The following is a 13,601-nucleotide window of genomic DNA, read 5'->3' on the forward strand; positions in this document are numbered from 1 at the left end:
TGGTTTTTAAAGAGAAAGGGAGAGAGAAACATCGATTTTGTTATTCCACTTATTTATGCATTGATTGGTTGCTTCTTTTAAAAAAATATATCTTTATTGATTTCAGAGAGGAAGGGAGAGGGAGAGAGATAGAAAGATCAATGATGAGAGAGAACCACTGATTGGCTGCCTCTTGCACGTCCCCTAATGGGGATCAAGCCCGCAACCCAGGCATGTGCCCTCAACCAGAATCGAACCTGGGACCCTTCAGTCCATAGGCTGACGCTCTATCCACTGAGCCAAACCAGCTAGGGCGACTGGTTGCTTCTTGTATGTGCCCTGACCAGGGATCAAACCTGCAACCTTGAGGTATCAGGACAACACTCTAACCAACTGAGCTACCCGATCAGGGCCTTAAATTAAGGATCTTGCCCTAGCCAGTTAAGCTCAGTGGATAGAGCGTCAGCCTGTGGACTGAAGGGTCCCAGGTTTGATTCTGGTCAAGGGCATATGCCCAGGTTGTGGGCTCAATCCCCAGTAGGGGGCGTGCAGGAGGCAGCTGATCAATGAATCTCCCTCATCATTGATGTTTCTATCTCTCTCCCCCTTTCCCTTCCTCTCTGAAATCAATAAAAATATGTATTTTTTTAAAAAATTAAGGATCTTGATAAGATCATCCTGGATTACATGTGTAAGCCTTAAATTTAATATTAGTGTCCTTATAAGAGACAAAAGCGGAGAAGACACACACAGAGGGTACGGTGATGAAGATGAAGGCAGAGACTGAAGGGATGTTGCTACAAATTAAGGAAGCCAAGGAATGCTTAACAGCCAGCCACCAGAAGAAGTGTAACCCAGAGGGAGTGTAACCCTGCTGATTTTGGACTTCTGAGCTCCAATACTGTGAGAGAATAAACTCTGTTGTCTTAAGCCATTTAGTTATTTGGTAATTTAGAGTAACCCTATGAAACTAATATAGATGGTAAATAAGGAGACATTTAATCTAAAGGAAATCTATGATTCCCATTAGTATACTATTATTTTAAGGAATCTACTTCTAAACAGGTATCATTGTCACTTCTGTAAAACAACTCTGATTTTTCAAAAATGCCATCTGATATAAGCCCTTAAGAAGTTGGCAAAGGAATACTATCATTTATACTGGCATGATGCTCTACAAGTGGTAGGGGGAAGTGCTCAAAGGACAGCAGCAGATACTTCTATTACAAGATGTTAAAGAGAATTTTTTTCACTTCTAAACCAACAAAAATATCACATGTATTAGAAACACATTCAGGAGACAATATTTTTAAGTCTGTTGAAAAAATTTGGAATTCAGTCCTGTTTCCCGCTTAGAAATATTATAAGACATTACTTTTACAACACCATGGTGTTTTCTTTTTTTTGTTTGGGATAGCAATGAAGTGAAATGCTAAACAGACAACACTGACACCTAAGATTTCAAGATTCTACCAATTCCATGGATCAACATTACTGGGCAGTTAAGCCACAGAGATAATTAATATTAAAAACTACCCTTTGCCCTGGCCACGTGGCTCAGTTGGTTGAGTGTCTTCCCTTACACCAAAAAGGTTGAGATTCAATTCCCGGTCAGGGCACATACAGGAGGCAACTGATCAATGTTTCTCACATGGATGTTTCTTTCTCTCTCTCTCTCTCTCTCTCTCTCTCTCTCTCTCTCTAAATCAATAAAAACATATCCTTGGGCGAGGATTTCAAAACAAAAACTACCTTTATGTAGTCCATATGTTCTTTCTACTCATCCTCTACAGGCTTGCAGGGTATGTGACATTATCTCCATTCTGTAGACAAGGAAGCTGAGGCTAAAGAAAACCAGCTAAGTGAGTTGCCTAAGGCCACACTGTTAGAACAAGACTCAGTAGGCATGGTGCTCCAAAATCCCACTATTTTGTTCCCACCACACCACTTGCTGTTGGCATTTCCTGAATGTTGTTGGCAAAACTGAATGCCTACTATGCATCAGGCATTTAGTAATATGAAGGGAATATAACAACTAAGACAGACTTTGACCAGGAGAGCTAAGCCTAGAGGGGGGAATAATCAATCATGTCCAAATACTAAGAAACAGTTATAAAATGGAACCCTACTGCCTGCATGCCTGGGTTATACCTCACAGAGAAGCCTTTCTGTTGGATCTTCAATGATGAATAAAGAATTCAGCAGAATACATTCTCTGTATAAGGAAAAGTACAATGACTATAGGAAAATGATGCTGAGTAGGACCAATTAGAACTGTTTCCATTACAGTAATATTTCTCTTGAGATACTAATATGTATTATAGGAATAAAGGTGGCAATATTTTTTGCCCTAAATTTTGTCCACTTTTAATACTTAAAACAAACAAAAAACCCACCCTCACCTGAGGATGTTTACAAATTTGAGAGAGAGAGAAATATCAATCAGTTGCCTCCCCTATACACCCCAACCAACTGGGGGAGCCAACAGCAACCTAGATATGTGCCCTGACCAAGAATCCAACCCGCAACCTTTTTGGTGTGAGGGACTATACTCCAACCAACTGAGCCACCTGGCTGGAGCCACTTTTAATACGTTTTTAAGAAATACTACATATTTCTGCATATTTAAAGGAATAACCTGCCTCAAGAAACTTGTGCACACACAAAGCAAATGATAACCAATGTTCTGGTGCACAAACAGCATTTAATCATAGGCCTTACTATTTGACTCCATAATCTCTCTTATTTCTTATTATAATTCAATATACATTTGAGAAATTATTTTAATAAAAGATTATTGTATATTAAATATTTCTACTATACTAACCCATTCCCCACTGACTTATAGCTAGAATACGGAAGTTATAAATAAAAATCAAAGTCGGCACTTTCAGCAGTGTGTCAGCCAGGGTGCAAAGGCACAGGACTGGCGCCATGTTCCTGACTGCACCACAACCGCATTCCTAGCCAGCAGTGGATCGAAAAGCAGCAGCGACTGCAATCTGTGTCCTTCCACGCGAAGCAGAACCTGGTCTGAGATGAAGGCAGAGAATCACTACTGGCCCGCAGGAGTTTGGGTACATTGCGCCTTCAGGGCGGTTGCCTTCCAGGCCCATCAAGGCATCCAGCAAGGCCAAGTTCTCACAGCATAGGATGCTGATCAACCCTTTCAGCCACCTCAATGTTACCAAAAAGTGGTTCTAACCTGAGGCTGCCCAGGAACCACTAGAACAGTGGTTCTCAACCTTCCTAATGCCGCAACCCTTTAATACAGTTCCTCATGTTGTGGTGACCCCCAACCATAAATTATTTTCGTTGCTACTTCATAACTGTAATTTTGCTACTGTTATAAATCATAATGTAAATATCTGATATGCAGAATGTATTTTCATTGTTACAAATTGAACATAATTAAAGCATAGTGATTAATCACAAAAACAATATGTAATTATATATGTGTTTTCCGATGGTCTTAGGCGACCCCTGTGAAAGGGTCGTTCGACCCCCAAAGGGGTCGCGACCCACAGGTTGAGAACCGCTGCACTAGAAGAATGTGACTTTTGAGAAGACTTGACTTGGGGTGGTAAACATACAATAGAATATACAGATGATGTATTGTTGTATTGTATACCTGAAACCTGTGTAATTTTATTAACCAACTAGAGGCCCAATGCACGAAATTTGTGCACTGGAGGCAGAATATCCCTCAGCCCAGCCTGCACCCTCTCACAGTCCAGGAGCCCTAAGGGGATGTCCAACTGATGGCTTAGGCCTGCTCCCCTGCTGCACTCACCAGCCGTGAGCCTGGCTCAGGGCTTCTGGCTGAGCTGCACTCCCCCTGTGGGAGTGCACTGACCACCAGGGGGCAGCTCCTGCATTGAGCATCTGCCCCCTGGTGGTCAGTGCACATCATAGTGACTGGTCGTTCTGCTGTTCAGTCAATTTGGATATTAGCCTTTTATTATATAGGATGTCACCCCAATAAATTCAATTTTTAAAAAGAATGTAAATAAAAATTAAAGTCTTTCGATTTTTAAACCCAAAGTCAGATTATTTTAAAATAAAACATGAGCAAAGCATAGACTTCTAGTTTTTTAAACTAGGTGGCCTATGAAACAATGTTGGTACTAGACTAATTGTATAAATATTGGAAATTGACAGCTTTCATTCTTTTGCTACAATGCACCTGCTTGAAACAAATTTTCATATTATACTATAATGAAAACAATATACAATAATATATTTAATGCAGAACCTGATAAAGATCCCTTTTATTATATAAGAAAACACGATTCTTCAAGTGTATCTTACTTTATAACAAAACGACAATGAATGAAGGTCTATCTTAATATATTTTGTTTTTAAATAATTTAATTTTGTGTTTGTGATATTTTGATTATATATTTTTATCAATTTACCTGGTACCATTTGTGCTGTCAATTTTAATCCAAGTGTGCATTATTTCATGAACTCATTTGTACCCATCAATAACAGTAGTTTGAAAAGTATTCTAATACAGTTGGAAAACACTAGATATGAGGAAAGAGGAGGCAGTTTATCACAATCTGAGGGAAATGAGTGATAACCATATTAACTGTTACAAAAGTTAAATAAAAACTGAGGTATCCACTGAATCTGGCAATTAAGTAACCTTACTAATAAACTGTGAACAGACTATTCTTTCAAGAACTTTTTGGCACTGAAATGCCAGAGATGGGAAGGATAAAGAAGAGGAAGGCATTGGCTCTAGTGGGGGAAGGGAGTTAAAGGTTTTTTTGTTTGTTTTGTTTTTAGGATGAGGGAAATCCTGGATAACTTTGGGTGCTGAGGGGAATTAGTAGAGAAGATAGTGGAACTAGGAGCACAGGGACAATTACTAGAGAGCAAGGATCTGGCAGAAAGAAAAAGATGGAAACTAAAGTTAGCTTGGCAAAGGGGAAACTATAGCTTATCCAGAGAAAAGAGGCTGGAGAAAAGAGAAAGAAGAACAATGATTAAGGGAATTTTCGAGCAATGGCTGGCTCTGTAGTCAAGAATGCTTTGATCTAAATCCTGGCTCTTCCTACCATAACCATATAATGATAGGCAAGTTTGTTTACTTCTCCAAGTCTCCATTGTCTCATCTAACCAGGGAGAACAGAATTCTAATAGGGATATTCAGGAGATTAAGTAATTCTGATACAGCGTACTCTAAATATGGTAGCTGTGGGGTTTTGTTTTGTTTTGAAAGGCTTCAAAGGAAATAAGAAAAAAATTCACACTTAAAAAAACTTCTATTTTCTCTGTAAAATAGGTAATTGGGTCACCTACTGAGATTAAAAGTGTTTAAGGAGGCAAGAAAGTGATTCTTAACCTTTTTGGAGAGATTAACAAACTAATTTGACTCATGAATATATGGAGGATACAACATCCAAACTTTGCATAGTTTTAAGGGAGTTAGAGATACCTCTCCAACAATAAAGAGATGTTGAGGAAAAGATCTTCTGGTTCCAGAGCATAGTTTTAAATACCCAATTGTTTGAACACAAGAAAAAAATTGCATCTTCTATTTACATACCTAACTGCTATATAAGGGGTACATGGCCTGCCAAAAAGACACTGGACACAGTCAAGAAATCCAGGTTCTTGATCCAACCCTAGTAAGTCACAGGGCCTTTTCAGAAAGCAGCTCTAAGATGTGTTGCAGTGCTAAATTTTTATGATTTTACTAGGGGTCCCGGATTGCGAGAGGGCAGTTCTCAGGTGACACATTCTGAAATCAGGCTCCCTCCTCTGTAGTGCCAGGTGCGTCACCCGAGAACTGCAGCTGCCGAGTCACTGCAGCTCGGCAGCTCCTGTGTTGAGCATCTGCCCCCTGGTGGTCAGTACGCATCATAGCTACCAGTTGGCCCGGTCGCTTAGGCTTTTATATATATAGATTACTTGGTATCTCGATGACTCTGTAGTTAAAAGAACAAATGATATTTTATTTTTCTACATTATCATTTATTATGGCTTTGAAGGTTAGCCTAGGAACCTAACCAGCAAAACTTTATTTCTACAGAAAAAACAAGCGTGCTTCTGCATTTCTGCAGATGTTCCTGGCAGCATCAGGCATGAGTCAGGTATCCTAGGAACTGCCTAGGATATTTTAGCAGTCCTCTCTCTCTGGGCTAAAATATCCAGAAATGGACTTTGTCAACACTTCCTCTTTGTCAGGCAACAGTACAGTAATACTCAGGGGAGACTTTAAAGAAAACCTAGATTTGCCTGGATGGTGTTGCTCAGTGGTTGAGCGCTGACCTATGAACCAAGAGGTCAGGGCACATACCCGAGTTGTGGACTCTATCCCCAATAGGGTACATGCAAGAAGCAGCTGATCAATGATTCTCTCTCATCATTGATGTTTCTATCTCTCTCCCTCTCCCTTCCTCTCTGAAATCTCTCTCCCTCTCTCGCTCTCTCTCTCTCTCTCTCTCTATATATATATATATGTTTATTTATGTTTTAAAGAAAACCTAGATTTACTAACAATTCCTCTTCAATGGTGGCTATTTAAATTACATGTAAATAGCAACCTAGAAAAGGAAAAGAAAGTTTTTCAACTCAATGAATTTTTGGTAAAGCATCCTTTTCTAAACAAACAAACAAAAATAATAACTTCCTGGAGATTTCAAGAAGCTTACCTTTTGGAATAAGACAGTATGTCTGCTTTCCAAGACAGAATTAATTCAAACAGCTATCTTCAGCCAACCACTGATTTCATTAAGATTCCCAGTACTCCACGGGACTATTTGCAAATTTGTTTCATCATTTTGACTGGAATTCACTCAACCCTTACCTCTGATAATATTAATGTAATACCACTTGTATCACACTTCTAGTACAGTATTTTAAAATAAGTTTTTTAAAATTTAGTAAATTTGTAAGTGTTTCAACTCCTTTCCCATATCTTTAAGAATCAACCTTCAGTAATTTCCAAATCTTAGACATTTGAAAGTATGCAGTCTACGGAAAGATGATTCATAACATGAACACATCATAATGAAGTTAAGATTAAGACGTAAACTTCTTCTATGGAATCAGTGCATCTACTAAATTGGCTTTCCCTATAACCTTACACATAACTATATAAAACCTAAGCAAAGTTAATTAGAAGTTTATGTAAACTACCTAATCTTGCTCATCTACATAAAGCAATACTTTGAAACTTTTAAAAAGATAGAAAATATTATTTAATCCTTACACTCCTGATTACTTACTGAACCTCACTTTTGTTATTTTTAATTCACATATTAAACTGGTGCCTACCAACCTACCAAAAGAGTGTGCTGGTTGTTTTAAAATTTGAATTGGTTGTCAAAAATCTGGACTTGTTGTTTTGGAAGGAAGGAAGGGAGGGAGGGAGGGAAGGAGGAAGGAAGGGAAAGAGAGAGAGGGAGAGAGGGAGGGAGGAAATAAAAAGAAAAGAGAAAAGAAAAGGAAGGAAAGAAAGGAAGAAAGAAAGATAGATCTGGCAACATTAGGCTCACAGATTCTAGCAACAGCAACACTTGGAGAAATTTGGGTAGCAGCTGCACTCTTCTGACAGCACATGCAACTTCTAGCTCTCCCACCCCCACCCCCAATTCTCTTTGCTCACTGTAGTTACCTGCCTGGCCTTTATAACCATCAGAGTTTGAAATCTTTATTTTACTGAGATTGTATGTATGTACGTATTTATTGCCTCTTAAGGAGCCTTAACAGAAGCTAGTCATAAAAATCTTTATCATGGTTACAGAGAACAAATTGATGGTCACTGAGAGGGGTATTGGGAGAATGGGTGAAAAAAAGTGAAAAGGATTAAGAAATACAAACTGCCAGTTATAAACATAGTCACGAGAATATAAAGTACAGCATAGGGAATATAGACAATAATATTGTAATAACTATGTATGGTGTCAGGTGTATACTAGACTTATTGGGGTAATCACTCTGTAAGGTACATAAATGTCTAGTCACTATGTTGTACATCTGAAACTAATAAAAATATTGATGTCAACTGTAATTGGAAGATATATTTTTTAAAATCTTCAACATAGTAACAGACTAAATCAAGTCCTGGCCTGTATGGCTCAGTTGGTTGAGCATTGTCTAATGTACCAAAAGGCCGCTGGTTCAATTCTGATCAGGGCACACACCTGGATTGTGGGATTGATCCCCAGTAGGGAATGTGCGATCCGTGTCTCTCTCTCTCCTTAAAATCAATAAAAACCTATTTTGAAGGGGGGAAAAAAAGAAATAGACTAAATCAAGTAATGATCCTGGCAATAAAGCTATGTATAACAAATGTTAACTATAACTAGCAGAATACCATTAAAATGTACAAGGCACTGTTGATGTTAAGAAAAGTTTTTAGCATTCTAACTGGTCTGTCTTTACTCCTCTAAGAATCAAGATATTCAGCCTTAAACTGTTCCCAAGAATAAAGAAATTAACCCTGTATTTCAACCTATGGTACTGTAAGAGCACCAAAAAGCCTCCTGCATATGTATATAACAAAAGTAAAAAGAAAAACAGGAAGCGAGTTAAAAAGGTCTCTGATCAACCAAAGAGACCACACAGTTCACAGAATACATGAAGCCCTCTTCATTCAGAGCCTACTGGATCTTATTTTAGACATAATTTTAATAAGCTCCGTGATCTGGTTTCCCAGCCCACAGCAGATGAGATGCAGCCAACTAGAAAAAGTCTGGGGGTGGTGCTGCTAGAGGCAAACACTCAAAGCATCAAAATCAAAGCTCAAGACTTATAAAGTCAGCAGAAAAACCTCAAAACATACCAGGCTGGGGCCATTTGCTGTTAGATACAAACAATCCCAGAGGGTCCCGATCCCTGCACAAAACTACACTGGATGTTCATAATGACCCTCTTTGGTACACTGTTAAAAGTGTATATCAAAATGAAGTCCATCAAAAGCTATTTCCAAATAAGACATGGCATTGTCAAATTCACAGAATACTATTTCCCTCTGTCAAAGAAACAAGACAAGGAATTCCTCAAGATGCCACATGTCAAATGTACTTGTTCTTAGCAAAATTTTATTAGAACCCTGATGCAGCAGTTCTGATAGTTGAGAGGGTATTCAAATAGAACTAGTTTTTCCAGAGAATGATAATTGGGAAGGTTCAAGACCAAGTCCAATTATATAAGCCACCTAAACCTAAGTCTTTTGGGGATTCCATTGTAGATACATTACTAGGGCTGAGGATAAGATAGGATTGATCTCATCCATACCTAGGTAAGTCTGCAACTTAAAATTGGTGTCATACAAAAAGTTTGAGGGGAAAACCTTCATTTTGTTTTCACAATCTTATTGACTGGTATACCAAATAAATTTTATTTTTCTAATCCCTGGTAGTCTCAGAAGCTGAACCATACTTAAGGAGGGCTCTAGGTAATAAACCAGGGAGAAAAACGGTTAATATTGGGTTTCAAAAATTCAATTATCATTGTATAACCTTGATTTCCCTTATTAAAATTTGTATACGGTCATATTTTAGAGAAAATTTAGATAATATCTAGTAACTCTAAGGAACCATATTACTGGGGGCAAATATATTTAAAAATTAAAATGCATGTTTTGAGAGCTATTCCCTTCTCTGAAAGAAACACAGATATCAATCAATGTAGAGATGAAAGGCTACATTTCTTTTTTTTTTTTTATATTTTTATTGATTTTTTACAGAGAGGAAGGGAGAGGGATAGAGAGTTAGAAACATCGATGAGAGAGAAACATCGACCAGCTGCCTCCTGCACATCTCCTACTGGGGATGTGCCCGCAACCAACGCACATGCCTTTGACCGGAATCGAACCCGGGACCTTCCAGTCCGCAGGCTGACGCTCTATCCACTGAGCCAAACCGGTTTTGGCAAAAGGCTACATTTCTTGACTGTAAGTTATTACACATTATACTCACTCCTCTTCAGGTTTTAAAATAAGTGCACAATTTTCTACAGGTAGAATCTCAAGTTGACAACTTCCCAACTAGCCTCTATCTATAGGAACCTAGTAACTCCTAAAAGCCTTAAAAATAATGCATATACATTTTTACTTCGATTACCATTCCTGGATGGGCTCCTGCCCCTTGAATGGTTCTTTAAGAGATATTAGATTAAGGTTCAAGCTTCTTTTAACAAATAACCTGCTTCGTTTCAGTACAAGATTTACTCTTTCTAAATTCTGCCCTTTTTCATTTGTTAGAAATCAAAGAAGCCAAAGAATTTGGTAAGCATCTAACCTAATTTACAGTGGGATTAATTTCACTTTAAAGGTCTTTTATCAAGAATGAAATGAAGACCAACTGCTGAGCTGCAGTGTTTAAACTGTCCAACAATCTGCATTTTCACTGAGTTTAAGGCAAAGTGAAAACTGGTTCTCTCCCCCTTGTATCTCTATCCCATCCTTCAGGACATATAATCCCAGGATCTACTTCTAAGTGGCTAGATTTAATACAGCCAAGTGAAACGCCAAACAAAAATCACCAGTGGCACTTCCCCACTTCCTTAAAGAAAGAAAGAAGAAGAAAAAAGATAGCGAAAGATACTAGAAAGTTACAATATTGGGGGGGGTACCCTAAATTTTAAGCCAAGCCAATATTATAGAAGCAGTATTAGGAAAACCTCCGTATAAATAACTAAATAAAGAACCCTTTGTCTTAAAGGGCAAAGAAGTCCTTCCCAATGGAAAAAATCTAGCAAAATCCCTTCTAAATTAAAACGGTCTCTCTGAACGTATCACCTAATTTAATCTTAAAAGAAAACTGCGTAATGTTCTCCAGTAGCTTTCAATGCTCAGGTTTCTACCCCTACCCTCGCCAATCTAACAGCTTTTCTATTAGATCCATTCCTGCAAACTTGCAGTTAATTTCTGACTACACCTGGCAATCTCAAGGAATAAAATGCTTCTCCCTCGACTTCCCTCCCCATCAAAGGACTCGTGTGTTCTTCCCTCTGAACTTCCTACTCAGTTTCTGGGCAGGTAGAGTGGACCGAAGTGCGCGGCCTCGAGGTGGGCGAACTTAAGAAATACTGTGGGTCGGACAAAAAGGCTCTGTCGGTCCATCTGAGGTACCGGCCCCGAGCTCAGGTGGTTCCGCGGAGGGGGCCAGGAGGAGGGTGGGGGAGAGAACCGGCCAAGATGGGGCGAGCGCCTTGGACCTCGGCCGAAGGGGCTGCCCCACGCCCCAGCCCCAGCCCCAGCCCCCCCTCCTGGCAGCTCGGACAATGACCCTCCAGCGCAGCAGCCCCGGGCCGGAGAGAGACCCCGGGGCTCCACACCACGCAGAACCTGGAAAGGAGGCTGGGGAGGAACGCTGAGCAGACGAACGCCCCTCCGGCCTAAGCGCGGGGTGCGCGCCGGGGCCTCCGCGGGCGCCATCACAAGGAGTGGGGTGTGAAGGCCGCCCGGCGAGGCCCTCGCCCGTAGCCGTGTCCGAAGAGGCCGCGAGCCCGGCGGAGGCGACGGCGGGAAGTGCAGGCCGCAGCCTGCTGCTCAGCTGGCCCGCCCAGCGGCCCCAACCCACCGCCGACCTCCGGCCGCTTACCTTGTGGATTCTCTTCAGAGCCATCGTGGAAGGCGGGTGGCGGCCGCCCCCGGAGCGGGGACGGGGACAGGGAAGGGACGGGGAAGGGGCGAAGGAGAGCGAGGCCGCCTCGGTGATCGCGGGTCGTCCGGAGAAGATGGAGAGCTCGGCAGCGCGGGCCCGGCGGGACCAACTGAGGGCCGAGGCCCACTCGGCTCCTGAGCCTGCCGCAGCGGTCACCGCATCACCCGGCAGCGGCCTCTTTATGCGCTGCCGCCCGAGCAGCCGCCACCGCCACCGCGGTAGGGGCCTCTTCCTTCTCAGCTCAGCGCCGCCTCCTCGGCCGTCGCGAATCCCTCCGCCGTGGACTAAGAGCCCAGGCCTCGGGCTCGGCCGGCGGCTCCCGGTCGGGCAGCCGGAGGGACAGCCTGCTGCAGGTGGACCGAGGGACGCGCGGGTGGACGAGCGGGCGGCGCCGCCGGGGTGGGGCCGCCCGAGCGCGGGGTGGGCCCAGGCCGAGGGGCAGGTCGGGAGGCGCGGGGATTGGCGGGCCAAGGGAAGGAGGGCCGGGCTGCGCCGGCGGCGGAGGGATACGGGCCGCCCCTGTGAGTAGCTTACGTGCCTCCGCCGTCGCCGCCACGGCCGCGGAGAGGCTGACGCCAAGAAGCTCAGGGAGGAGATCTCGCGAGAGCCGTTGCGCGGGTCGAGGGTCCTCACGCGCCGTGACCCTGGATTCTCTTGCTTCGGGTCACCCACGCGAGTGTCTTCGGAGATCGGTAAACGTTTAAAGTGGAATGTTTTCCAGGTCACTTGGTCGTCCCCATAGCATAGAGTCTATGCCATAGACCGATCCGGGAGGAGGCAGTAATGCCCGCTGCATCGTTCCTGAAGGAAGAAGGGACTCGCCCAAGGTCACACAGTTCCAACTGTGGCAAAACTGGGACTCGCCAGATCCTCTTCCCGAAGCCGCGTGGTCCCAGCCAGCTCACCTACGAGGAATGTGTTCCTCCACTGTAACGCGGGCAGCCCTGAGATGGCTTTTTCGATCAAGGCCTCAGCTAGATGACAACTTGAATGTGTCTCAGACTTGGCAATCGTAGAAGTGCCCAGACCTCACTTTGGTAAATTGTTGCAAACAAGCACTGTACGCCCTGGCCAGGTAGTTCAGTTGCCTTTTAGAGCAACGTCCAGATAAGCCATGGTTGTGGATCAATCCCCGTCAGGACACGTAAAAGACTCAATCAATGGCTCAGGACACCTAAAAGAATCAATCCATGGCCCAGTCGGTGTGGCTCAGAGGTTGAGCCTGGACCTATAAACCTGGAGGCCAGGGCACCTGCCTGGGTTGCGGGCTCAGTCTCCAGTGCGGGGTGTGTAGGAGGCAGCTGATCAGTGACTCATCATTGATGTTTCAATCTCTCCCTCTCCATTCCTCTCTGAAATAAATAAAAAAATATATATTTTTTTTAAAAAAAAGAAGCAATCAATGGTTGTTTCTCTCTTTTTCTCTCTCACTAAAATGGATGGATGGATGGATGAAACAAGTACTGTACCAATTACCTCAGGGAGAGGGGGAAATCTTGCACAATAAAATAAAATGTGTGCTCCAGTAGTTAAAACCATTCTGTGGTTTAGATCACCATCAGGAGCAAGCCTAGAAAACCTATTCTGGAGGGGGTATTTTAGGAGGTGGAGGCAAAAAGCTAATTCACTGAGCAATTACTCTGTGTCAAGCCCTACACCAGGACCAGTGAGGCATAAGGCCAGGCCTGAGCTGGTGCTTACTATCTGGCTGGAGACACTCTCACGGGAAAGTAATAAGGAATCTTTTCCTGAGAGGTGATCCCCACATTCTCAAGCGCACCCCGAGGTTTTCTGATTCTAAATCTGTGTTTTTTTCTCTGTCTGGAAGGGACCTTGCAGATCATTGATTCTAACTTCTAAATTTAAAGAGGAGAAACTGGAGCCCCTAAGAGAAGGATCTTGCCCAAAGTTACACAGTAGGGCAGTTAACAAAAGTTATGCTGTCTCACTTACTGAGTAGAGAAGGTTAAGCCAATAGGACAGGGCCACTGTGGA

The 13,601-nt window shown here is 42.6% G+C and overlaps 1 protein-coding gene across 2 annotated transcripts in view; it reads right to left on the minus strand.

Moving 5' to 3' along the window:
• Positions 1–12,004, minus strand: part of UBE2D2 (ubiquitin conjugating enzyme E2 D2) — a 46,043-nt gene extending 34,039 nt beyond the window's left edge. The window contains exon 1 of one of the 2 annotated variants that reach the window (XM_006086508.3): positions 11,544–12,004. In XM_006086508.3, the coding sequence (XP_006086570.1) occupies positions 11,544–11,567 (24 nt within the window). In that variant the 5' untranslated portion in view covers positions 11,568–12,004. The remainder of the gene's footprint in view (positions 1–11,543) is intronic. The other variant, XM_023752083.1, reaches the window with a different exon arrangement.
• Between the last annotated feature and the right edge of the window lie 1,597 nt (positions 12,005–13,601).

Source organism: Myotis lucifugus, unplaced genomic scaffold (assembly GCF_000147115.1).
Source record: "Myotis lucifugus unplaced genomic scaffold, Myoluc2.0 scaffold_28, whole genome shotgun sequence".
In the NCBI taxonomy this organism is placed as follows: Eukaryota; Metazoa; Chordata; class Mammalia; order Chiroptera; family Vespertilionidae; genus Myotis; species Myotis lucifugus.